The 27393-nt window shown below is 41.9% G+C and overlaps 2 protein-coding genes across 7 annotated transcripts in view; both read left to right on the plus strand.

Annotated features, from left to right (window-relative positions):
• GPATCH8 (G-patch domain containing 8) overlaps positions 1-20214 on the plus strand; it is a 79128-nt gene extending 58914 nt beyond the window's left edge. For all 5 annotated transcript variants that reach the window (XM_063300526.1, XM_063300528.1, XM_063300527.1 and 2 more), the window contains 5 exons: positions 419-486; positions 2490-2576; positions 3720-3863; positions 13536-13666; positions 14634-20214. In XM_063300526.1, the coding sequence (XP_063156596.1) occupies positions 419-486; positions 2490-2576; positions 3720-3863; positions 13536-13666; positions 14634-18447 (4244 nt within the window). In that variant the 3' untranslated portion in view covers positions 18448-20214. The remainder of the gene's footprint in view (positions 1-418; positions 487-2489; positions 2577-3719; positions 3864-13535; positions 13667-14633) is intronic.
• Positions 20215-26580: 6366 nt separating this feature from the next.
• Positions 26581-27393, plus strand: part of ITGA2B (integrin subunit alpha 2b) — a 42431-nt gene continuing 41618 nt past the window's right edge. For both annotated transcript variants that reach the window (XM_063300531.1, XM_063300532.1), the window contains exon 1: positions 26581-26777. In XM_063300531.1, the coding sequence (XP_063156601.1) occupies positions 26590-26777 (188 nt within the window). In that variant the 5' untranslated portion in view covers positions 26581-26589. The remainder of the gene's footprint in view (positions 26778-27393) is intronic.

The following is a 27393-nucleotide window of genomic DNA, read 5'->3' on the forward strand; positions in this document are numbered from 1 at the left end:
GCATTGGTGCTTGCATTTTATTAAATGTAATTTCAAGATGATTCAGAAACACCCAGCATTCTGTTTGCCTCCTGAATCTGTGTCCTGTGACCTGAGAGAGTGCTTCTTTCCCATTCCTCAAATTCTTTTATCTTGTAGTATAAGGATCATTAATTTTAGTATTAAGTTGCTCAGATATTCGGGCCGAAAGCTGGAGGCAGCAAAAAGAAAAACAAGGCCAGGTCTGGCAACCAAGATGTGCAGGCTTATGATTGTAAGCTGTGAGAATGGCTTGTGTTTGGTTCTCTGTAGCTTTCTGGTCTCTGCACTCCAAAGGCAAGATCTCTAACCAACCCCAAACCAATGTGTACAAAGCGACTTACCAGAGGATGATCATTCTGTCCTACACACTCAGCTGATGGGTCTGATTCCCTTGCAGGTAGAACAGATCCCATCCCTATCGTTGTCAAATATGATGTCATGGGCATGGGGCGGATGGAAATGGAGGTAGGTAGCCCCTGCAACATACACTTCGTACCAGGCAAGATTAAGTGTGCATATGTTTTAAGACTATAATACGTTTTACCATAAAATTTCCCAAACTGGTCTCCTTTTGGACTACAGTTTTTTTTCATCCAGCCCCAGGAGTGTTATAATCCAACACAACTAGAGGGCATCAGTGGGGGAGGGTCTTCTAGTCAAGGAAATTATAGTGCTTCAGTATAGTATAGATGTAGGATAGGCTTTAATTAACAAATCTGATTTTCCAGTTAAAGCTTTAATTGCACATTTAAAAAATTGGTTGGGCCTGTGCAGCTCCTGTGTTCCAAAGTTATTTTTTGCTGTGAAGAGGTTTGCTAAGCTCAGTGCTGTGAGCAGACTTCCATATCAAGACACATTCAGAAATAATGTATGTAACTTAATTCCTGAAGAATGCAGCAGGTTTTACTTATTAGGCACACTGGAACGGTAGTGTCTGTTCTTCAGATATGGAACCAGATATCCTAGTGTAAGGTCAGAAGAGGGTGCTTCTGGTTCCCACACAAAAAGTCTCTGCCTTTAGCTATCCATCAGAAATGTGGCACAGTCTGTAAAGGATGCACATTTTAAAGAATCTACTAAATTACTGTGTAACATAAATTATCTGAAAATTAGAACAGCTGTATCCATAGACAATGTTGGGGCTTTGTAATAGTGCTGTGCAAAACATTTGGAGGAGCATTTCATGAAGTAGCTGAAGGGCCTCTGAATACAAGAGATTGTATTCTCTCTAAGGGTTAATGTCACCTATGAAAGGATGTCTTCATGCTATTTCAACATATCTGTGCATGTGCAGGAAGCACCCAAAACCCTATTCTGAGCTAGATGGTGTGGGGATGATGTTGAAATGGCTACAGAAAGTCTTTGTGAGGACATGAAACTTTGACACTCCAAGACCTCTCTGAATAATTTGCACAGCCCTATTTTTTGAAATACAGAGAAATGATAAAGGAGAATATGAGAAGCTTATAAAATCACAACCTGTTTAGGGAGAGCAGGGTGGTTTTCTCAAAACACAGGCAGAACCAGATTAAGTTATCAAAAATTATTGGTGACTTTAGGTAAACCTTTATCCCTCAGGCAAGCCTATCGTACAAGGTTGCTGTTGTGAAGGTAAAATGAAGGGAGATTTTATATGTACTGCCTTTAATATCCAGAGGAAAAGCAGGGTAGAAGTGCAGTAAGCATACACACACACGCACGCACGCACACACACACACGTGGATGAGTGGAAAATGTAGGTGTTTGTGGCAGGTCTGCTGGGCCGGGGTTTATTTTTGGTTTGAATTTTCCTCAACTTGAAATTAGCAGGAGGGAAATTTCCTATACGTACCACTTCAAAAGCTGATGTATGTTCAAGTCTTAGGAGAAGGTTCTTTAATTTCAAAATTATTTCCCATGTCACATCTATTTGGGGCATATCAATGGCAGTTATGTACCATGGAGCTTTCTGTTACTGTATCAAGTGTTTCTGAGGTAGCCATTGCTCATTTTCATTAGTAGAAGGCTTCCTGTGCCTCATCCCAATTTTCTTAAGTCAGTGGAAGTTAGATTTTCTCTATCAAATAGAATTTCAGTATTCAGAAGCAGCAAACCATAAATTGCGAGCTGCTAGAGAATTACCCAGTGGCGGAATATGTATTTTTCTTCTAGAAGCTCCTAGTCTCGTTCTGCAGTTGAAAGTTTTCATGCAACAGGCATTTGGGGGAAGTTAGATTTCCACTATAAAAAAGCGCCTCCTGTTTTGGGGCTGCAAAATACATCAAATTTTCTTGAAATAAATTGTCTCCTCTAGAGGTTTTTAGCATGAGTAGATTAGTACATTATTGTACATTTTGTTTCCAGTTTGCAAACAAGTTGACCATGTTTGAGAGAATAAGATGTGTTACTATTTATGAATATTTCTTGCATGCTGAACTTTGATGCCCAACGTGTATGACTACCTGACTTGTCTTTGTTTTGGCTGATAGCTTGATTATGCCGAAGATGCCACAGAAAGGAGGCGGGTCTTGGAAGTGGAGAAGGAAGATACTGAAGAGCTGAGGCAGAAATACAAGGTACTTTCTGCTGGGCCAGTTAAAGAATCATGGACAATTTTCCATGGCATGCTAGTCTAGCCTCACCTAAAGCATCCCAGTGTAGAATCATTTAATAATATGTAAGATACAGATTTTATAAACCAGGGATGCCTATAAGAGATCCTGTGATCTAACAAGATGTCTGGACCACCTAGTATAGAAACAGGCAAACTTGCAGCACGTGGGATGCGCTGTTTTAATTTTATGTTTGGTTGATGACATGGTGACATTATCAAAGTGGGTGGAGTATAATTTCTTGGGGGGGTGCCATGGTTTTTGAGCTTTAGGTGTGTGAAAGCCTAATAGAAAACATTCACACATTTTGTTGTTGATGTTTTCCTTCCCAAATAGTTTGAAATTGTATCTTTCGTAGTGTGCCGCCAAATTTTGGCAACATGATTTCTGGAGATTACAAATAAAGTTCTCTTATGTAGGAACCAAAAGGGAAAGAAAGTAGGAGATCACATTGGGTTGAAATCAACCCATTCCTTGTTTGTATACACCTTCCCTTGGAACATTTTTTGTACTCCAGTCAAACCCAAGTAACATTCCTTTGAATCCTCTAAGAAACACCTTATCCAGTTACTTTCTTCTTCATCACCATTTGTACAAGTCTCACTGCTAATATCAATCTACTGTGTTTTCCCCTCTGCAAAATGCTTTCTTTGTTGATGATCTAATATAGGTTGTAAGTATTCTAAACTAGTATCAAATAATTTTTAACAGTGTTTAAAACGTTTGTTATCTCAGCAGTGAGCTAAGTAGGCTGGTAACTGGGATTTACATTTAATATTTTTGAGTGAGTAGTGTGTAGTGGGTGGGGTCAATGATTCAAGTAAGAAGTCACACCATATCTCTTAAGGCCTATAAAACAGATTTTTTAATGGATTCTTTCTTGAAACAATGGGAAACTGCTTCATCAATTTTCTGCAATTGCACCACTGAAATTTAAAAGCATGGTAAAAATTATTCTAGAGGTACAAAAATGAGTGCAGGGGCTACGTGCAACCTGAGACCCTGCACCAAGAGGCTAAATGTTTCAATGGCAGCTTTCCCTGGCCATTTTTGTTTCATGCTACTTTCTTCTGAGGGCTTAAGGCTTATCTCTTTTTGCTATTGCAGGATTATGTGGACAAAGAAAAGGCAATTGCCAAGGCTCTTGAAGACCTTCGAGCCAATTTTTACTGTGAGCTCTGTGACAAACAGTATCAGAAACACCAGGAGTTTGACAACCACATAAATTCCTATGACCATGCCCACAAGCAGGTAAAAAGCATTTTTTTCTTACATTGTTTGTGATGTGTGGGTGTCAGTTTCTGAGTATAGTGATAATTTCCTTCAATCTGCTTTACGTTTGTCTTCTTCATCCAACACCCCCCACTTCTAGCAACCACATCTTGATGTCTCTTGATTCTATGAGATCCCTTGCTCACCTTAACCAAAGCATCAACTATGACAGTTTTATCCTGGTTCAACAGGTCAAAGCACCATTTTTTAAAAGAGGAAATAATGTTGTTAGCTAGAAAACGGAAATTGGGTACCCTGCTTTTGTTTTCAGATGTTTTTCTGGGTTCTGGGTTTTTACCAGGAGACGATAGGGTGCAGGAATCTCAAATGCTGTTTGTGGCCTGGTGTTTAGAGATGCATTGTTGGGATAGTTTCTGAGCAGGTTAGATTTGGTGATGTCTGTGTTTTGGTCACATCCTGAATTGACTGTTGAAATGCGCACTATCTGGGGCTACCCATAAAAAGTATCCAAAAGTTGCAGTTGGTGCCAGTTGTGGCCAATGCAAAGTATAGGAATTATATTATATAGAATATAGAACAGCCTGTTCTGAAGGATCTGTGCTGGTTGCAGAGTTTATGGTGTTGATGTTGATTTTACATCCCTCAATGGTTAGGATCTGACTGAGTGACAGCTTATTTTCCATTACAAACTTGTCCAGCTGATAAATTATCTGGAGAGAGCGTTTTGAAGACTGGCCTGCTGTCAGAGACCCATGCTTCTGGCGTGCAACAGAAGCCCTTCTCCCGTCTTGCTCTCAAGCTCTGGAACATGGGATCAGTGATGGAAACATCCCTGCTCCAGGGGGCTAAACAACCACAACCATTCAGTCTTGTTGGGATGGAGCCAAAATCTATTCCTCCCCATCTAGACCCAGACAGCCTCCCGACACTGGGTCAGTACATCAGCAGCTTCACCTGTGCAGCCTGGGATTGAAATGTACAGCTGGGTATCATCAGTATATTGATGATACTGAACCTCAGACTGATGGACAACCTAACCCAGCAGTCTCATGTAGATGTTGAACAGGAAGGGAGAGAGTGTCAAGCCCTGAGGCACCCCACAAGTGAGGGGCCATGGATGGGATCTTTCCCATCAACGCCAACTGAAACCAACCACTGAGGAAGGAGGTGAACCACTGCAACACAGTGCCTCTTAATCTCAACCCATGTAGTTGGTCCAGAAGGATGCCATGGTAGATGGTATTGCAAGCCACTGAGCAATCAAGGAGCACAAAGATGGATGCACCACTCAATCCTGGCTTCGCCAAAGATCATCAACAAGTACAACAGTACTATACCCCAACCTGAAACAGGTGCAGATAATCTGTTTCCTCCAAGATCCTCTGCAACGGCTGTCTGACCACCTTCTCCACAATTTTCTCCAAAAGGAAGATTGGAAACTGACTGATAGTTATTCAGAATGGAGGGATTCAGCAATGACCTTTTGAGGAAGGGTGTACCACTGCCTCCTTCAAGACTAGTGATACCACCATCTTCCCTCAAAGAAGCTGATACCACCGTATGGACTCATCCCCTGGTCACCACCTGGGCTGCCTTACCAACCCAAGAGGGGCCAGGATCTAAGAGACAGGTAGACAGATCGGAGGACCTTGTCCACATCCTTGGGAGTCACAGAATCAAACTCACTCCAGAAGATCTCACAAGACTCTACCCTGGACAATTCATTTAGACCTGCCCAATCAGAGTCCAATTCAGAGCAAATCCAAGCAACTTTATCCACCAAATAGCATGAAACAGGGCTCTGGATGCAATAAGGGCAGAGAAATAACAATGTTTCATGGCCTTTATCACCATTATGTGGGCCCAGATATGGGCTCTCACTCATGTTCACTTAGGTCAACCCCTTGTCTTTCTCCAGTGACACTCCAGGTGTCATTCCTGGCACTTCATTCCCCAGAGCTCCTCAGAAAACCAAGGTGCATCCCAGGATTGGCACACAGAGAGACCTCATAGGCACAATCCAGTCACGGGCCTCAGTCACCTGCCTGTTCCAGACTATAACCAAGGCCTCAGCCAAATTGCTGAGCAGATCCTCGGGTAAAAAGACAAGTTTCCTCTGGAACCCAACAGGGTGCATCAGTTGTCTATAGCAGGCCAATCTAATAGGCCCTTTCTTCTCACAGGAGACATATATGAACTCCTGAGCCATCCCAGACAGAATCCAGCAGTTCAAGCAGGGATGATGCTGGACTGTAGGGAAGACAGTACACCAGCAGTAATCCCAGCTGTTCCCAAAGGCCCAACTTAAGCCAGAGGGTCTCACATCCAATTTTCTGGGGAGCAGAACCTCTAAGAGCCCTCAACAACTCAGGGATGACAATAGCTCCCTGCCTCCCCCAGGGTCTTGGCTGATGCAAACCCAGGTGGGCATATCTCCAAGAGCAGAACTCCCCCCTTAGGGCCCACCCAGATCTCAGTTATGCACACCGGGTCAACACCCTCATCCATAATTAGATCAGGGGCAAGGACAGATTTATTACCGACCTGGCATTCAGAAGCCAGAGCCTGGAGCCACCAAGACTCCATTGATCTGGTCCCAACAGTGACTACTGAGGGCAAGACATTGGAATTGCTATCAGACAGCATTCATGGCATCCCCGAGTGTGGCCCACCCTCAGATTCCCATCATATCTACCCCTGCTTGTCACTGTACCAATAACGCCTGCCCTCATATCTCTCCCCAGTCTGCCCCTGGGTTCTCCTGTCCCATGCCCATCCATCCATATCTCCCAACCCCCAGCAGCACACCTACCCACACCAAACAACCACAGAAAAATAAACAATAACCATTCTTCACCACCACCCTGGCCTCATCTGCCTGATCCCGCTATGGTCCTAAGGCCCCACCAGCTGATTTGCGCATAGCTCTCTGCAGCTGTGAAGCACCTGAGCCTCGCAGGGAGCCCCCACTTCACAAACCAATGAGTTGAGTTAGTGCACACTTGTTTCTGTAGTAGTGACTCCGATGCTGCACTGTTCTGCATCCTGCTCTGCAATGTCTTTTTTTATTTCCCTTGAAGGATCACAGGAATTTTTTTTTTGTTAGGGTCTCAGAGCTGTTTCTGAGTTCCAATAGTGTAGAATATCTTCTATGTCTTTTGGTTGTGTTTAGCATTTTCATCCCCTGCTCCCTTGTTTGATTCTTTTTCTTACAGAAAGTTGTTTCCTATGCCACTCCTTTTGTAGTGCCTTACTTGTTTGGTAGATAAATCTTCCTTAGGAGCTGAAATGTGGCCCTTCGCAGTTTTTCTGTAAACACCTTTACAAGCTTGCAGTTCTTGCAAGCAAGCCAGGTTGTTTTCAGTCAAGAATACGATGTGACATTGCAGCAGGTCAAGACTACAGAGTCATGTCTGTTCTTAAGGTACTGCCAGTGAAAAAGCTTTTATTCTTGTCCTCTTCTCAGGCTCTCAGCTTAGCAAAGTACGTACTTTTTACTTAGAGGAAATATTTGACAGAAGCTTCAATTGCTGAACTTTCTTACCAGCCTCCTTTTAGCTTTCTCTGTTTTTTTACTAACTTCCTGAAAATTCCAGTTTTCTTTCTGGTAAATAAATGTATGTTTTGTGATTGGCTACAGCGTCATAACCATTTTGGGAATGCACAAGTTCCCATGGTTGCCATTTTTTAAGAAAGCACATCATGTGCTATCAAAACTCCAGATGTTCCAGCAGTCTCCAAAAACTACCTACTCCTGTTTTAAAATACCGTAATATTTTGTTATTCCTTTGAAGAAGGAAGATTGTCATCAAGTAGGCAGTCTATGGAAAGTTTATCTCACCTTCCTTTCTGTTACTATGATTTGCAACTTTTAGAGCAGAATAAAAATGGAAAAATTGCCAACTACAGCAGCATTGTTCTGTTTTGTTCTGGTGGGAAAATCAATAATGCTGCCTCCTTGGCTAAAAACTCTAGAAAGTTTTAAAGGTCATCCTCACAGATGCAGATGTCAATTATGGATTCATTTATTTCTGTTCAACTTTTTTTTTTTCCTTTCCTTTTTTTCTTTTACAAAAATGTATGTTAGTCAATTTCTTCCTGAAGTCTGCTTCCTGACCTCTGCATACCTCGAACCCTTTTTTAAAGGAAAAGCAGCTTAATTTGTTCTATTTATACCCTGAGGTTTTTTGCCAACAGATGGGGCTTGGCAGCTAGCAAAAAAGAAAAACAATATAATTAAAAGACAAGCTTTGATATTTTAGAGACTAATTGGTTTTTTTATGCATTTCATGTCAGATGACTTTGTTAAACACACAGTGCAAACTAAAGAAATGTCAGGCTTATGTCAAAGAGAGGCTGAGGTGCAAAGAAAAGACCAGACTAAAGCTGGAATGCTATGTTAAAGAGAAATCCATTTGGCAGGTGTTGTTCTAAACATAAGTGTATGGTGCATAATCCAAATTTGTGCTGTGTCATCAAAGACTAATAATAAAGTTTGCTGGTAAAGATTTCCAGTTGAGGATTTCATAATGAAATTGCCACTAAAATTTGTCTTGTGTGAGAAACATTCAGTTGTACTACCATAAGCTCCAAGGCTGGAAAAATCAAGATGGAAATACTGCTTTTTGTTCTTGAGAGCTGAGCAGATAGAGCAACATAAAGACGTTCCCCTGATGTCATTGTGGCAGTAGATGTTCTTTGTTGGATTTTGCAGGCCAGTTATTCTTTACTCTTATGGTTTAAAGAACAGGAATATTCAATGAGAATTACAATGTTTATCAGAAGTGTGTGTGTACACATTTGCATTTAAAACACTGGCGTTTCTAATATGTTCTATTTTCAGTTGTTTATACAGGAATTCCACAAGTCAGAAAACGCCTTTAGTTTTGCCCACATACCTCTTTCAGAATATATTCAGAATCCACTGAAGTACTTCATGTAAAAGAAGCTCAGCTAGAAGAAGTAAATGAAAGACAGCAAAACTTAGAAAGCGTTCCTTCAAACACAGATCTTATGTATTCTGGGATCATATCATAGTTGTGCATGTACTACTCTTTTAGCCTTCTAGAGGGCAGTGAAGACCTGGCTCTTCTTCCAAGCATTGGGCTAGGATCGGGGGCGGGGGGCGTTGAGCTGTAAGGATGGTTGGTCTGGCCCCTGGAGGGGAAGGGTATGTTTTTAACTATGTTCCATGGATTCTTGTGAGCTCCCTAGAGTCATTGTATGAGATAGGCAGCCATATAAGTCTTGGAAGTAAGAAGCAAACAAGCAAATAAATAAATGTATCAATGAGACTTAGATATACTCTGAAGCTGCTCTCACATTGAAGAATATATCACATATTCACCTTCAAATATCCTTTTAAAAGTTTAGCTTTTCTGTTTCATTCCCTACAAAACCAGGCTATTTGAATATACTCTTCCTTGGTGACCTGCCTCTCTCCCCAGCTCCAGTACAAACAATTCAGGAAACATATTTTAGGGAGCTAATAGTAAGTTAATTCCCTGTCTCTTCCCTTGCCCTTCCAAAATGAAGGCAGGAAGTATAAATTTTTCGAGGAGACTCAAAATTCTACTGTGCCATAGGACTTCCATTTTTCAGAAGCATTTTTTTCAATATCAGAAAACCCTATGGGCAAAATTGGTTTCTCTTTGCTAGTTTCAGAACAGCCCCCACCATTACCACTGCATCAGTTTAGTAGACTGGAGGTGGTGGGGATGTTCCTGCATTTTTGCCCCAAAGGAGGAAAAATGTGAATACATTATACCTCAAAATGGCTTAGTACACCTATTGTGCATATTAAACCACATTAAAAAAGGGTTAAAAAAAGGCCGAATACATTCACCCCAGTTCTCCGGTGATGTCACAGTGCCACATAAGTGATGCACTCCTGATTTAAATAGTTGTAAATGGTTGGGAGAAAACTTAATACCATATCAATATCAAAACTCAATATATTAAATTTTCTAGCACGGTGTGTTTCACCAGAATTATTTTTAAGTTGAAAGTGAGGTTCTCCATGAAATGGGTAATCAGCAAGAGAGAGAATTTCTTTACCTGCGAATTGCTAGGCACTTGTCAGAATTGGAAAGGGGCAATTGCCAGAGTAATTGTGCACATATGTAGCCAAGGGCTACCAGATCTGGGCTGCAAAAACTCAGATACTTGCTAAACAGCAACAAAACATCGTACATCCTCTCCTCATTTAGTGACCACAATCTGTTCCGTAAATCAGAAGCGAAATGGCGAGTAAGTGAACACATGACAGAGAAAGACGCTGGGAAGATCACTGGTTGCTGCTGTCTCTTTTAGATGAAGTTCTCTCATGCAGCAACGACGGCATTACTCTCACTCCAGCATGCATTGTTGTCAGGCACATGAAATTTGGTTGAAGTTGCACACATTGGTCAGACAATGATCTTTTAAATTATTATTATTATTATTACCATTGTATTTGTGAACAGTCACTAAATGCGATAGCCACTAAACAAGGAGTGACTATATTGTCTGTATCTCTTAACTGTCACCTAGTGGTTGCCGGCTTTTTTCAACTGATAGCCCAGTCCTGTAAGTATCACATATGACTACATAGTAGATTTCCCCCCAATTCTCTTTACATCTACAGCTGCTTGGAATTTTGACTCATACTAGTGAATGCAAATAAAATGTGTAATTGAAGATATGGAACATAGATAAAAGAATACCTTCTTATTTTGGAATGATTAATTTCACATTCTTTTTCTTAAATGCCATACTTCTGTGAGTGTAGATTGGGTGTGGATAGATCATTCTAATGCCGTCTGACAGAGCAGAAGAAATTCTAGCATTTTACCATTTCTTAGCTATTGTGAAGTGAAATAATACACTGAGGCAACTGTGACAGTGCATTGCATGACATGGTTGTGGTCTCTTACCAAATTGTAATGTGTAATGTTGCAGAAATGAGAAATTATTAAATTCCTGACCATAAAGTAATCATTTTAACTGCATTTTATTACATTTAAATGTAAGTTAAATTGAGTGTAGTGTTTGTTTGGCTTCACCCATTACTTCTGGAATGCAGCCTCCAGTATACCATTCAAAAGCCAAGTGTGGCCCTTGGTCCAGATAAAGTTGTACATCTTTGAAATGGGTCATGACCAAGAGTGCATTTTTCTCTGATTGTTAGGGATGGAAACCACTAGGTCTAAGTTGAACTATCAGTCTGACAGCTCATCTGTCTTTGAGAAAGCCTTCATCATTTCCAGCATTATCATTTCACCTGTTCTCATTCTCCTATGAAGGGGAAGGATAGGGCATGCATCAAGCAGAGGAGTGCCAATAAGATAAAGTTCACATTAATATCTTTTCATACTGAAACTGGAAGAAGCACTGATAAGGGTGCTTTTACAGAATCAGTAGTGGCATGAGCTCTGTTTGACCTAGTCCAATTCTTTCACTCTTGCAGTTAATGACTAAAGCATGGATAAAATCTGCAGGATGGCTGCAAGCCAGCCTGTGCTTTCCCTGATAGTCAGGTCATCCAGCACATATCCTACATAATGGGGAAGGCCACTGCGCATGAAACTCTTTGCTCCGTGCAGGAAAGTAAGGAGAGTGGTGGCTTTCCATCCATCATGGCATCCATGATGACAAGTTTAACTGAGGTGGCTACACCTGAGCCCTCAGCTAGATTCAGTTACTTATCTTTGAGTTAAATGTGAAAATTGGTGGGAGTAAAATTCAATATATCCTTAAATAGAGGACAAAAGTAGTAGTAGCACCCCATAGCAGTCCAGAGAGTCAAGGGGCAACGCTTACTAGTACTTGTTCTTCTCTTTAATTAGCAGAACTTTGGACAGAATGAATACCGGTTGATGAAACTGACTTTTCTTGGAACAAAATTGTGTTATTTTGGTGTGAAGTGCAGGGTTTATAATTAAGAATATATACAGCCTTGCTAACAGTAGCTGTCTCTTCAGTGCACAAAAAAGCATTTCAGTAACTAAAGACAGTCTAAGCCTGCCAGCTTGAAACACAAAACAGGCTCCTCTAAAGCCATCTCATATCATCCAGCATAACAAGTGCAACCGTATAATCATGCCAGACCTTCACAGATGAGCACAACTTACAGTGCTTTTCATTCCCCACAGCTTGTTAAAGTACTAAGCAAAAAGCATTCTCATGGCCCATCATTAAAACTGGGGTATAATTTTCTTTAATAGTAGATCTCTGCTGTGCATTTGGGATTCACAAAGCCTTATTGCTGTAGAATCTGCCAGTTTGGGTATTGTTGTCTTGTTCCTTTACATGAAATTTGGCTTTCCTATATCAATATATATGTCTGTGTTAAAATGAGCTAAGTAAATAACTCACTTGTGACATTTACACATTACAGCATCAAGATAAGAGAGATTTGCAGATTTTTCTAATTAAATTTTATACATTGGTATTTATATACCATCCTTCAAATACAAATGTCCATGTATGTCATGTGGCTCTTAGAGCTGAAAGAGCCCCAGGTTTCCTTCAGAATTCTCATTAAAAATCAAATTTAATTTCCTAGATATCTCCAAAATAACTTAGGAATTGTTTTAGTAACACTAATTCCGCTTTTGGGGGGAAGATGGGTGGTGATAGAAATTTGAAAAACAAACAAATAAATAAATTTAGGAACAAAACAATTTTCACCATTTTAGAATTGTGTAAATATCCACCTAGCCTTTTCTTTTCAAGTGACCTGTAAATTACCCTTCCAAAAAGTGACCCTTAAAACATTCCAAAGAAACACGTTAATTATATTACAAGAAATAATAGCCTCTTTTTTCCCAGCTTTATGTAGTTAGAATATAAAATTATTGCTTACATAATAAAGCAGCATTACTGTTCCAACTGAGTGTTGTTCTTTCTTATTTTTTTAGTTTTATCAATTCCATATTGAATCTAGCCTCTGACAGTCGGTTACCCCCCGATGTGTTGGACTCTATTTCCATCCTACCCTGGCCAACACAACCGTATTTGCTGGGGATGTTGTGAATTATGAGCAAACATATTGTCCTAACAGCCAGGAAACACGCTGAGACAAGGAACTGGTCTCTAATGTTTATTGCTAGTACATAACAGGAATCCTAACAAACTGAAGAAGCGTGGGAAAAACCCAGACATATAAACCCCAAAGGTTAAGGCGGTCCCGATCTGTGTCTCTTTGAATGGCTGACCAATTCCTCAGTGCTACGCATGTGCTTAACAGTCTGGATGGGAGCCCCCTGCTCGCCATCCTTACTCATGACACATATCTAGAGTAACAGAAGGCTGTTCTTCTTTGCAGAAGGCTGCATAGAAAGAAGTGTATAGGCATGCTGAGTGTGTATGTTTATAAATGCTTTTTTCTTGTGTGTTTTCCCCCCCTGCACGGATACATTTATAAATTATAAGTTTATAAATGTGATACATTTGCATATATATATATATATCAATCATCTTATGAAAAGGAGATTGTAAAAACCAAATCATTAAAGTATTTGAGAGTTAAGATGATCCTGCTAATATCAGTCTTTTTTCATAAGTCTATGAATATTACTTTGTAGTCTGTTTTTCTCCTGAGTTCATTGAAACCATAACTGCTTGTAATTATATCTGATGTATTTTAAAGAATTGTCTGCTTTCCCCTCCCTAAATTATATCATTATTTTCTTCTCTTATTTTGCACAGAGATTAAAAGATCTCAAACAAAGAGAATTTGCTCGCAACGTTTCTTCAAGATCCCGGAAAGATGAGAGGAAGCAGGAGAAAGCCCTTCGACGTTTACATGAGCTGGCTGAGCAGAGGAAGCAGGCTGAATGGTAAATTATGACCTACTACAAGGATGCAAAATATTTAAACCTAGAGTCTGTCCAGAGTTTGACCAAAATGTTGGGCTTTTTTTTTTTTTTTAAATAGAGCTTTTGGCTTAAGGTGCCCATTTTGTTCCTTAAAAACCCTCAAGTTGCCTGCCATCCTTCCTGGGCCCTTCCAGTTTTTTACTGTGGTCCTTGATATTCCTTGCAAAGCCTGGTATAGCCTTCGAGCTGACAGAATTTGCACATTGCTGATCTGTTGGCAAAATGAAAGGCAGTTTTGTTTCAAAATGCAGGTTAGACTAACTTGTAACTAAATATGCAATTACTACAAGTCATACACTGGAGACAGAATAAAGTGTTGCTGCTTAGACCTTTGTAGACCAAAACCGTAATCTGTCATCTCCTCAAAACGGGAATGCCCACCTCCCCTCCCTGACCTATCTGGGATAATTTTTAAAAAATACAGGGTGTGATAGGAGTACAGGAAGGAATTGGAATTGTTAAAGCCAACAATTGTAGTATTTTTAATGGAAAAGGTCCTAAGCCTGAAATAAGTGGGGCATCTATTCATACCAAGTTCCATGTATGCATCAGAACTGTGTGTACTTTGGTTCCCAGTCATTTTCTTGAGGTTTTATCCTTGATTCTGAAGGCTAGAATAGTATACATCTAGTTTAAACTTTATGCTGAGTTAATTCACCTTCTCATAAGTGTGTGCTTTAGAGCACAATAACTATTCCATAGTGCTTGCAAGAGCTACTTGTTAAACATATTCCATAGGGAAAGAGATTTCAAAGCAATGGTTACTGAATATATTCATAGCTTGCAGAGCAATTCCATAAAAGGTAACAAGAGATTGCATATGCATGGAGTAAGGTTTTGAGTGTAACATTAAGGTGGAAATGTTAGAACACTCATATGTTCTAACTATTATTTCTTTGTCTGCTTTTCCCTCTTCCCTGTCTTCCAGTGCTCCAGGAAGTGGGCCAATGTTTAGGACCACTACAGTGGCAGTAGATGAAGAAGGAGGAGAGGATGATGTGGATTCAACATTTCCTGGTAGTTGCTCTTCCTCCTCACCAGCTTCTGGGCAAGCTACCAATATTACCGTGGATAAGGGTATAACTTATGGCAGTGGGCAACTCAGTAGCAGTACTGGACTTAGTCAGGTTCCTGTCCAGATATCACAAGCTGTCGGCCTGGGAATTAACAAGACAGGTGTGTCTTTCTCATTTGCCAAGAAGGCCCCTGTAAAGCTAGAATCAATTGCCTCAGTATTCAAAGACCATGTGGATGAATCCAGTTCTCCTGATGATGAAGTCAAAACTGATGAAAGAGCCCATCCAGATTCTGGAACTTTGGGAAAAATTGTGGAAATTGAGGGGACAGACAGCCCTGACAGCAAGGGAGATGAAGAGGAGCAATCACATGAGAAAGATACATTATCAAAGGTAAAAAAGATGGAACGGGATGATGGGCCAGTGGCAGTAGAACCAGAGTATTATCACTACATTCCTCCAGCACATTGTAAGGTGAAGCCCAACTTCCAGTTTTTGTTGTTTATGAAGGCAACGGACCAAGTAGAAGCAGAAGCTGCAAGCAAAAAAATAGTCTGTGAAAGGAAACAAAGCAATTCCCCCAAACTCAAAGTGGCGAAAAGTGACGAGAAGGAGACAGCAGTAGAATGTGTGATCCATCAGAAGGAGCAGAGTCCTGCCAACCAAAACAACAAAATGGAAGATGAGGACATTTTGGAGGAAGCAGGCAAGCAAGAAGGAAAACAACTTAAGGGAAACGATTCTGTAGACTCAGATGTCATTAAAGAGATTCCCCAGCCCACAGAAACTAGTAAAGAAATCACAGATGGGCCTAAACATTTAACAGGGCCCTTCTTCCCTGTTCTGAGTAAGGATGAGAGCACCACCCTCCAGTGGCCTTCAGAATTGCTGATCTTCACCAGAGCAGAACCTTCTGTGTCATACAGCTGCAATCCCTTATATTTTGACTTTAAGCTGTCTCGTAACAAAGACACTAAAATGAAAGGAACAGAAAAACAGAAAGGTGCAGTAAACCTTTCTAAGGAGAAAATACAGTCTGCCGAAAATAGCGATGCAAGCAAGAGCAAAGAGATGGACCTTCTAGCTGGCAGTTCAACTGCAGTGCCAGAAAGCAAGTCCTTGGTAGTATGTGGCAAGCAGGAAGTCAGCCCTATAAGAACTGGCAAAAGTGAAAGTCTGGAAGACAGCAGCAAAGGCAATCTTATTAGTCGCAAGGACAAAACGGGGAAGTCTCACAAACACAAAAAGAAGAAGAAGCACAAAAAATCCACAAAACGCAAACACAGGCGCAAATGTGAGGCAGAGGAGAAAAGCAGAGAAGGGGACTTAGCAGAAGATAAATCCAAGAAACAGAAGAAACACAAGCACAAAAAGAACAAGGCTTCTTTTCCCACTGAGGCTGAACGGATGCAAAGGACTGATAATGCCGGCTATTCTAAAAAAAGAAAGTGGTGTGTGCAAGACTCTCAGAGGAAGTCTCTTTCTACTGAAGAAAGCAGTAAGAAAGAGGACAGTGGAACCTCTTCCCAAGACCATGGCAACAAAAAAATCAAGGGGGACTTGCAGCAGAATTTGTCTGCAAGCAAAAGGCGACCTTCCACCTCCACTTCAGCTCACCCCAGTCATCGAGGCCAACAGAGCAGTGGTGGCTATGAGAGTGATGGAGATTCCTCCTGCCACAAGCACTTCAGACAGAAGTCAGCATCACAGTATAGCGACGATTATGACTCTGGCAGTGACTGTTCACGAAGCCGCTCCCGGTCAGGACATAGACACTCCTCAAGAAGATCATCTCAGAGATCCTATTCATCAACTTCATATGCTTCCTCTGACAATAGTCGGTACAGCCGGCGACGTAGCTACTCGGAAGACAGCTATAGTGATTACAGTGACCGGTCACGAAGTCGTACTAAGCACTCCCATGACTCAGAGGATGATTCGGATTATGCCAGTTCCAAGCGCAGGTCCAAGAGGCGCAAGTACTCCTCCTCCGAAGATGACTACAGTCTGAGCAGAAGCAGGTCCCGGAGCAGGAGCAGAAGTCGAACACACACCAGAGGGAGGTCAAGGACTAGAAGTCGAGGAAGGACGCGCAGCAGTAGCTGTAGCCACAGTCGAAGTAAGCGGCGGAGCCGGAGCCGAACAGGACATAGCTGGAAACGGAGTAGAAGCTACAGCCGGGAGCGCAGTCGGAGCACGAGAAGCCTTTCACAGAGATCTCTCTCGCGGAAGGGGTCCCGTGGTCATGAAAGCCCTGGGGAGAGAAGATCTGGCCGACGTGATTTCATCCGGTCCAAGATCTACCGCTCGCAGTCTCCTCATTATTTCAAAGCCAGACAAGGTGAAGGGTCTGCAAGAAAGGAAGAAGCAAGAGGAGATGAAGCTACAGGAGCCTCCAGTCTCTCTCAGAATAGCAGTGGTTCTAACTTTGGGACCAACTGTAACTCTGAGGAGAAGAATTCTGCCACAGCTAAACTCCTTCTGGAAAAAATCCAGTGTAGAAAAGTAGAGAAGAAATCTAGCAGCAATGATGATTCCATTGCAGGACCTCACAAGGTTGGGATTAAGCTGAAAGATCCACCACAGGGCTATTTTGGCCCGAAGCTTCCTCCCTCGTTAGGCAATAAGCCTGTTCTTCCATTAATTGGAAAACTTCCTGCAGTTAGAAAGCCAAGCACCAAGCCGTGTGAGGAGTCTGGTTTAGAAAGAGGAGGAGAACTGGAACTACCAGAGCTGGATGAAGCAACTCATGAGAGCGGGGACACCGTTTCAGCAAGCCAGCCTCAGGTGGAAGAAGCCCTGGTGACTGGAATACCGGACAGTGTTTTAGGTGATCAGAACCCAGAAGAAGTGGCCGCAAAGCTGGCTCCTGTTCCTCTTGAGCCCCCAGTGCTCCCAGAGCGGTATGGATCTGGTGACCTGGTTGTGCCACACAACTTCCTCCCTGATCCCAATGAAAGTGAAGCTTTAGAGCCTCTTGACAACGGGAGCCAGCCTGTCTCTATAGAAGGAAGGATGGTACCTTTAGTCCCAGATGTCGAGCATTTCCCTAGCTATGTAGCACAGGGTGGGGAGCCCAGCATCAGTGGGGAGCCTGAGGGCACTGAGGACTCTTCTCTGGCACCTCTGGAGAGCCAGCCCATCACCTTCACCCCAGAAGAGATGGAGAAATATAGCAAGCTCCAACAAGCAGCTCAGCAGCACATTCAGCAACAGCTCCTTGCCAAGCAGGTCAAGGCCTTTCCAGCCTCAGCTGCCCTAGCTCCCGCCACAGCCCCTGCCTTGCAGCCCATCCACATCCAACAGCCTGCAGCAGCTGCAGCCACCTCCATTACCACTGTGCAGCATGCCATCCTGCAGCATCATGCAGCAGCAGCAGCCGCAGCCATTGGAATCCACCCTCACCCTCACCCCCAGCCTCTTGCTCAAGTGCATCATATTCCCCAGCCCCATTTGACCCCCATCTCATTGTCCCACTTAACTCACTCAATCATCCCTGGGCACCCTGCTACATTCCTGGCCAGCCACCCCATCCATATCATCCCCGCTTCTGCCATCCACCCAGGTCCTTTCACTTTTCATCCTGTCCCGCATGCTGCCCTCTACCCAACTCTCTTAGCACCACGACCAGCAACAGCTGCTGCCACAGCATTACACCTCCATCCCCTTCTGCACCCCATTTTCTCAGGGCAGGATTTGCAGCACCCTCCCAGTCATGGCACATGAAGAAGTGGGAAAGATGTGGCCTCTTTTTGGGAGAGGACAGGGGCATATGTCTCTGTGTGCACTGGTGTTTTGTACAGACTGTTTGAAGGCCATGACTGACACCGCCTGAGAATAGCAAAATGGGAGAACTGGGCATGGAAAGGGGAACTGAATGTATCATATCTGCGGAAAGGGGGAAAACGTTGCTGGAGATCTGCTTGTTAGTATTTTCAGGGTCCTGTGCACCCAGGAAGGTGATTTACATCTATATGAATGTGAAGTTCTTTAGCGGTTATGCCCCTCTTAATTGCTGATGCTTGTGTTTTTAAATTGTTTTCTCTCCACTCTGAAACGCTGAGTGAGTAATATCTAAATTATTTGCCTTCCTTATTTGCTATTTATTTGAGTCCACTTTAAAGCTTAAAACTTTAAGCAAAAGAGCCAAGAGATGGTCAACATCTGGCCCATTCCTTTGTTCCTCCCTCCACCCAACCAAGCACCATTCTCAACAAGCTGCTGCTGATCATCGCAAACAGCAAGCTTCCTTCTCAAGCAAGCCTGGCCCTGCCATCCTCCCTGTGCCACTGCCGCAAGGGAAGAGAAAGTAATTCCTTTATCAGTCTTTGAAGCAATATGTTGTACTGGAATCCTGGGAACATCCAGAACATGACTTGTACTCTGTCCTCTGTAATATTTGGTGGTTCCTTATTAACTTATGATTTTTTCGGAAGAGAAAAGGTTTTTAAAAATTGCACTGAACTCTGTACATGTCAATGCTGCTTTTTGTAGCTCTTCTGACAAATGTTCCATAATGATAGTATACTGCAATAACATTTTTTATAGCTCGCTCTTTGAGTGGTACTTGTTCAGGTTGTTTGGGTTATCTATACATTTTGATGTAGTTGGAAAGAAAGCTTGCATCAAAGGTTCAGAGCTTCTCATTGTGGCAAAGGCACAAGAAGACTTCAAGCATGTATATTCAAGCTCAGTTTTGTTTTCTTAGGTACCACGCGATGGAAAAAATTAGAGGCGTTTCATTTTACAAGAGAAAATGTGACAAGGTTTGGAATAAAGTAAGGAGCAGCGATATGGACCCTTTTGTACCATAGCTAATGAATTCCATCGTGTGTAGTGACATATCTTGGAACATCTGTAAAAAGAAAGCCAGCCTGATACCACGGTCTTCACTGCCTCCTCTTGTCAGAAGCCAGGCTGCTAGTTGGAGAGAAGCAGCCCACTGGTGGGGCAGAGCAGAAAGTCCAGTTGACTTTCCAGGCAGAAGAAAAGGTGTGTCCCACAGAAAACTCTCAAAGCCTAATAATTTTTCTTGGGACTCAGAGTTAAGTCTTTGCAGCAACATAGCTTCTTTATAGAAGGGTGTGTGTGCACGCGCACTTGTGTTTATGTTAAGGCTGTTTTTTAAATGTGTGCCTTCATATGCTTTGGCAAGGTTCTGAGTGGTGTGCTTTTATCTGGATTCCTTCCAGAATGATAGGTTGCCTGACTTCACAGGTGTTCCTTCTGATGGAGGGGATGTCTGCCTTAGGAGAGGCAGAATAATTTTGTTACCATTCCCACAGCTTCCATCTAAATTCATGATCTCTGGTGGGGAAGAAGAAGGCTACAAAAGAAAACGAGCTTTCTGTAAAGCCATGGCTATTTATGACCTAACTCCAACTACTGCTAGTGTTGATCATGGAAAATGGCCTCCACTCCAAAACTTCAGATATAACCACTGTTACTTGCTATTCTGAATCTTTCAGGCTCTAGGCTTCCTTACACTTTGCCGGGGGGGCGGGGGGGATATAGCACTGGAAAATGCTCTGACCAAGGGGCTTGGTTTCTAGTTGCTTAGATACTGAACTAGTAAAACAGTATTACTGTAATTACTGAGTGCTTCATTTCCATGAGATTAAGACCCAAGATCCAGCATTCCAGTGGGGCACAAGAGGAGACTGGACTTCTGCAAGAACTGTTCCAACAAAGAACACACTATTACTTCAGTATCAGCAGGCTATATTAAACTTTGTCACATTATATATATATATATATATATATATATATATATATATATATATATAAAATATATAAATAAAAAATATACATACATGCTGTAAAAATGAGGAAAATAAACTTTCTAATAAACTAGTAGCTTTGGGGGAAAGTGTGTATGTTCTTGTTTCCTGAAGGAGCAGATTCAAGTTGCTAGTTCTCATCATGCTTGCTTTTTAAATAGGTCTTACCAAATAAAAATTCTATAAACCTGGCTCCGTATATTACATATGGTTATTCTAAGCCAGGGCAAACATTGTATACTGCACATGCAATAAAGTTCTTTCTGATATTTTGAAGCATGTGAAATGCAACTTATAAAAATACTGGAGTACAAGATACCATTCACACATCAGTGTTCCAATATACTGACTATACAAATGTAACTTCTTTTTTAAAAGCATGGAGAAATTTGGAAAAGGGAAGATTAGAAGGTTCTCTTTCTTGGTTACCATCTCTTGCATTTTCAGTCTAGAGTAAACACTCAGGTCTACCCAAAGACTTAGTAGCTTGAGGCAATGAATAAGATTAGTGTCTCCATCCCCCTACAGAAAACACATGAGTGGGAATTGGGGAGATTGTGGAAAAGCTGCTAAAGCCTAGTAACATCTGGTGACAGATGTTACCAGAAAGGTCAGTCTCTGAAGAATAGAGACCAGCATAGTGGGGGGGGGGGTATTTCAGGGACTCAATTTTTAAGCTGTGTAAGGGTTTAAGCATCCATACCTGTAAACAGTCCAGAAGCCCATTGCAGCTGTTGAGGACAAGTGAGATCATCTGGTTCCTGTCCAAGTTAGCAACTGAGTAATTCGTATCAACATTACTCGAGTGCAGTTCTATATACAGAGCACTGTTCTGATTACAGCAGGGTTCCCTGATCCTTTTGAAGTAACACACTGGATTTTGAAAATTATGCCCTGAGATACTTGTTTTAAAAAACGGCTGGTGGAAGGCTTCCCTATTTACTAAGTGGATGCTCTTAGAGAGATGCTAGTTGTAAATAGATCAGATTGGTACGTGTCATCCCCTCCTAGTCCACTTAACTTTTCTTGCCTCTGTCACTTTTTGGCATGAGGACATATTTCTAGGCAAAGTACTAGGTTGTAACCAGCCATCATTTTTAAGAAGCGTTATGGCTTCCATCTGTGGATAGAGGTGTTCTTGAAATAAAAGTGCTTTTGCTTTGCTTTGAAGGATACCAGCCTCCCTGTGGGTGTGGGTGTGTATTTTAATGTTAAAAAGCAGATGGGACACGGCAGGTGCTAAGAAAATATGTGGAGATGTGTGAGTGTCCCCAGGCGCTATTATCACAATGAACTCATATAAGTACAATTATCCAGAAGGGGGGGTGGCTACGCTTATTTGTAGAGAGCGCTCCATGTCAGTAGAATCACTACAGGCCTGCACCATCAAACCTAGATCAGTGAGTACCAACAAGCAGTCAACTTGGGCTTATTAAGGAATTTCAGGCCCATCCAAGTCAGACTCGATACCAGCGTTAAGAATAAAATTAGTGTCCATAGCACTGATACTTGTTTAGAACAAGCTTCAACAAATTGGCCCATGTAAAAGACATTGCTATCTTTTGTGCAGCATTTCTGATGCTTCCTCTATTTAGATGTAAAGGAAAAAGAATTGGGGGCTGTCAAGATCAGTAGCGCTGGTGCAGAAGAATTTCACGTTTGATAATACTTTTTAAAGATGCCCACTAGTCAGTATACTGGCTTTTTGATAAGGCCTATGCTGGTTTCTCCTGGCATGGTGAAGCAACTGCACTGCGTTGATAACAAGGCCCAATTCGTATGTGCAAAGCCGGAAACCTTACTGCTCTCATCCTGAGAGATAAGGCTGCGTAGTCCATTTTGTAGATTTTTTTTGTCCTGCAAATCTAACAGCCATAGTCCCTGATGGGAGAGGGGTCATTTTGTGTGTTCAGAGGAACTCTTGTCAACTGATACAGACTTTGAAAACTGATTTTCAAATTAAAATCCTATCTCAGAGCTCTTTATGATCACCTCCTTATGTCACATGTTGCACAGCAAAGACCTTACTTTTAAAGACTGCACAGCCTAGACTGTTTTGATTCTTGTCAGTAAAGGCTGTCATGGTATGCCAGATCTATTATTCTACTTATTTTATTGACTTGTTAAAGGTTATTTACACACACACACACACACACTATATATAGGCACAAAAGGCATATATATTGCAAACTTTACTTAAAAATAATTTTTCAGTTTCTTATTTTCATTACAGCATCTGAATACGTAACAATTTATAGTCATTTCATATGATTTGTACTCATTTCAACTGGTGTCCTTGAAGTTGAGCTGGTGCACCTAAATTTGGTTCCATCTGCAGTCTTTGTACATGAAACACAATTACAATTGAAGACTGCATCCTAAGTGAGCACTGACAAGATTTCGTTGTTTTAGTAACTTGAAAAACAGCATATTAATTTATATAGTATTTTTTAATATCAATAATACAGAATTAAAATAAATTCATCAGAAAACCGAGGCTGAGCATTAACTCACTTTTAGAACCAGTTCAAGTGAATTAAATGAATTATTCAGATTGTCAATTTTCCAGCAACGCAAAACAAAAACAGGAGGGTGGATGTTATTCTTGTCAATAAATGTGCCTTGGGATTCTAGTGATGTTCAATTGAAGATACAGCAGAGAAGCTGCATTTATCTTTATTGTTACTATTCTTGCTATTTTTCGCCCCAAAGTACAAGACATCAGGTGTCAACCTTCCTCTGCCTAGTAAAGGTAAAGGTTTCCCTCGACGTAAAGTCCAGTCGTGTCCGACTCTAGGGGGTGGTGCTCATCTCCGTTTCTAAGCCTTAGAGCTGGCGTTGTCATAGACACTTCCGGGTCATGTGGCCAGCATGACGACACGGAACGCCGTTACCTTCCCGCCGAAGCGGTACCTATTGATCTACTCACATTTGCATGTTTTCGAACTGCTAGGTGAGCAGGAGCTGGGACAAGCAACCGGAGCTCACCCCGCCGCGCGGTTTCGAACCGCCGACCTTCCGATCGGCAGCTCAGCGGTTTAACCCGCAGCGCCACCGCGTAACTTGATACATAATTTGGAATTGCTGTAGGTAGACTTCAAATGTCATTTTGTTAGAAGTTTGTAGTGACCCAATAATTTTGACATATTGAAATGACCTTGGTCTCATGCATGCAAGTCGTGTGCCAAGTGACAGTCACAGTTATATCTGCTGCTGTGTGTCTTTCAAATTTACTCTTAAGGTGTAGAATTCAGTAGCAGCATCTAAGCTTTTATTTAAACACGATGTATTTCTAGCCTATAAAATTGGTAGGAAATTGCTTGAAAGGGACCAGTGCCTGACCAAAAGAAAATTGGTTGCAGGGAAGGCAATTAAGAACTGTTTAGTGGCAAGGCTGGTGGTGTTCGTCTCAGGAAATAAATTACAAACTCCTCACTTAAATATTAATGTTTTTTAAAAGTGTCTTTTTGTTTTATATCCCTTATTATTTGATTGGAACAGCATATAAACCCAGTGAATAACTAAGAAAAGATTCCACAATTTTTAACTATGATAACTATGAAGGATGCTGGGTGCTGACATAATGATGTTTCCTGAAAGTTGATGACTTAGTCCATGTTCTTTCCTCAGGGAGGAAATGGATGGAGGCTGGCTGATGATTTTAAAAAAAAAGCCCTCCTAGTGAATCGCTAATATCTTGTGATAATTTATTTTATTTTTATTTTATTTATTTATTCAATTTGTCCCTGCCCATCTCTTCCCTTCGGGGGACTCTGGGCGGTTTACAGTAATCAATTAAAACAATCATACAATGAATAAAATACACAATATAAAATTACAATAATAAATAATACAAAGAGGAGTAAAAAATAAAGTCCAAGTGGTGAAAGAATCTAAAACACTCCAAGTGTGGGAGGAGTGGTCTATAGCAGCCATCCCCATGTAGATCTATTCCCCTCTCTGCCCCAAGCGAGGTGGCAGAACCAGGTCTTCAGACTCCTCCAAAAGGCCAGGAGCGATGGGGCCAATTTCACCTCCGGGGGCAGCATGTTCCACAGGGCGGGAGCTACTGCAGAGAAGTCCTGCTTCCTGGACCCCGCCAAACGAAGTTGTCTTAGAGACGGGGTCCGCAGCATGCCCTCTGCACAATCGGGTGGGGCGGGCTGATGTAATGGGGAAGAGGAGGTCCCTCAGGTAACCTGGCCCCATGCCATGTAGAGCTTTAAAGGTGATAACCAACACCTTGAATTGGACCCGGAAGCAAACTGGTACCCAATGCAGCTCGCGCAGCAGTGGTGTTACATGTGCCCTTCTGGGGGCATCAAAACCAGCTCACGCAGCTGCATTCTGGACCAGCTGAAGCTTCCAGATAGTCTTCAAGGGTAGCCCCATGTAGAGTGCATTGCAATAGTCTATATGAGAGATAACAAGGGTGTGAGTGACTGTTTGAAGGGCCTCCCGATCCAGGAAAGGACGTAACTGGTGCATGGATCACCAGTTACGCGCTTTCACTAAGTATCACGTCATGAGCATTTTGGGGAGAAAAGGTGTATTTATAAGGATGGAACGTATTCCTTCTTAGCATCTGGCATAAGGATCTATTGAAAACAAACAGAAACCCAGCATCTGCTATCTATCATGGGGGCGGGGGGGGGGGCAGGGAGGCCTGTAGAGGGGGAAGATTGTAAATTCTTAGCAATATCTGCAACTTATTTGGAATAATTTTTCCTGGTAGATAGCATCAAACCTACCTGCTGATAGAATCACCATGTATTAGAGTTAGAAAATATGTCACAAGGGCTTTGTGAATTCACGGGAAATGATCCCACAAAAGCATAGTAAAATCTTTCTGGTGATTTTTTTTTTTCTTCTATTTGAGTGGAAACAAGAGAAGTGTTGCTTTCAGCAATGCAAGTGGTGCTACCTAAGACACTTAAAAGTTGTCTCCGCTGAACTTCCCCAACTCTTTCCTGAAACCCTTCTGAGAAGCAGCAGTAAAACAGTAAAGTGGAGATTTGATTTATGTATGCTTGGTTAAGCATCACTGGCATGAATCTCAGGCTGGCAGGATGGAGTCTTCTATCTTCAGCCACCACTACCATCCTGGGTTGCCCGTCTTCCTTTCTCTATGGCCTTCAGATCCCATATGGCTCCTTGCCTCAGACTCCTCTGGATCAGTTCAGCAGTCTTGGGTCCATCCTGGAACAAAGCTTTGGCAGCCAACACTGCTTAGAATCCATTCTGGATTATCAGTCATTATCTGTCTCCTTCCCTAAAGTCCCCTCATCAAGTCTACCAGCTCTTTTCCCCTCCTGGCCAGAATATTAGCAACACCCCACCACCACCTGCTTTCCTTCTTTAAAAAGTTTATTTTCATGAGAAAAGGTTTTCTTCTCCCAGATTCTTTTATCAGCTAAAGGAGCAGTGTGTATATAAAAGCTGCAAACTGTCACAGGAGAGAGCCAATTTGGTGTAGGAGTGAAGCATCAGGCTAGAAACTGGGAGACTGAGTTCTAGTCCTGCCTTAGGCACAAAGCCAGCTGGTGACCTTGGGCCAGTCACATCCTCTCAACCCTAGGAAGCAGGCAATGGCAAACCACTTCTGAAATATTGCCAAGAAAACTTCAGGGACTTGTCCAGGCAATTGCCAGGAGTCAAGACTGATTTGAAGGCATCTCCCCTCCCTCCCCAACTGTCACAGGATACCTTAGCAATTATCTATTTCAACAAGTCCCCATCCTACCCAATCAATGCATGAAAATCATTGCTCATAAATATGTATATTAACAAAAAAAAATGGCAATGGAGGGTTGCTGGTGCTCCCTTGCAACAGTTCTTGGACTTTAATAAGAGCTTCCTTCAGCTTGTTTCAGGTGCAGGCATTTCTGTCATTCCTTTGTTTTATCATTATATTCATGGAGGTCCTGGTGGGAAACTTCTGCCGGACCTCTGATAAATTGCTATCTTTAGCTGATGATAGCTTGTTGGGGAGGAAGAAGTTTAGGAAATGTGTCATGGTTGTGGTTGTTAGGAGCACGTTAGAGTTAGTGTTATAGCATTAAGAGCATAGTGCCTGGAAAGAAGAAATATGAAGAAGATTGTTAAAGGCCATGGGTCTTTGCTTGTCATGGTCTGGCTCTTCCTGGTGGGATTTCTGCACCTTTGCCAAAGAGGATGGACCCTCAATTTGCATGCAGATGCCCCCACTGTATATTCTGGGCCTCCTGGAAGCTATTTTGGGTTTGCCTTGGATTTCTACCAGGACAGCAAAGGAAGGTAGGACCGTATCGGGCAGAGAATGGTAGAGTGTGGCACTGTTAACGTAACAGCAGGAATTAGGGAATACAAGGCAATCAGTTTCTTGGGACAGGTCAGCACAACTTATTTTTTGATAGTGGTGGTCCTGATACTACAGAAATGTTCCCAAGCAGAGAGCATTGATGATGTTAAGGTGTTTTGTTGAATCTTGAATATGAGTTTAAAACCTAACCATGTATTTTTTAAAGATTATTAAAGAAATTCACACAAATTCCCAGGCAGCAGTCCCAACACAGGTTTTCCTAGAGCAAGGAGGAAGGATGCATTGAAGCTGGATGGCATTTACAAGGATAGGGTTTCGATAATTCTGTGGAGATACAACACAGTAACTATCTCTTCCTGATCCTCAACATCCAGTGGCTATATATAATTTGTTTCTTGAAAAAAGAGCGCTTTTCCAGATCAAGAACTACATTTGGAAGAATGAAATGCAAATGATTATTCATCCTTAAACTGTAACTGGGCAAAATTGATTACAGCATGCTAAAGTTAAAGCCAATAGAATGGTATTTTTGTTAATATAGTAACATCACACACTGGAATGGAATGTAGTAACACAAAGTGCTGCTACAGT

Source organism: Candoia aspera, chromosome 4 (genome assembly GCF_035149785.1).
Source record: "Candoia aspera isolate rCanAsp1 chromosome 4, rCanAsp1.hap2, whole genome shotgun sequence".
Classification (NCBI taxonomy): Eukaryota; Metazoa; Chordata; class Lepidosauria; order Squamata; family Boidae; genus Candoia; species Candoia aspera.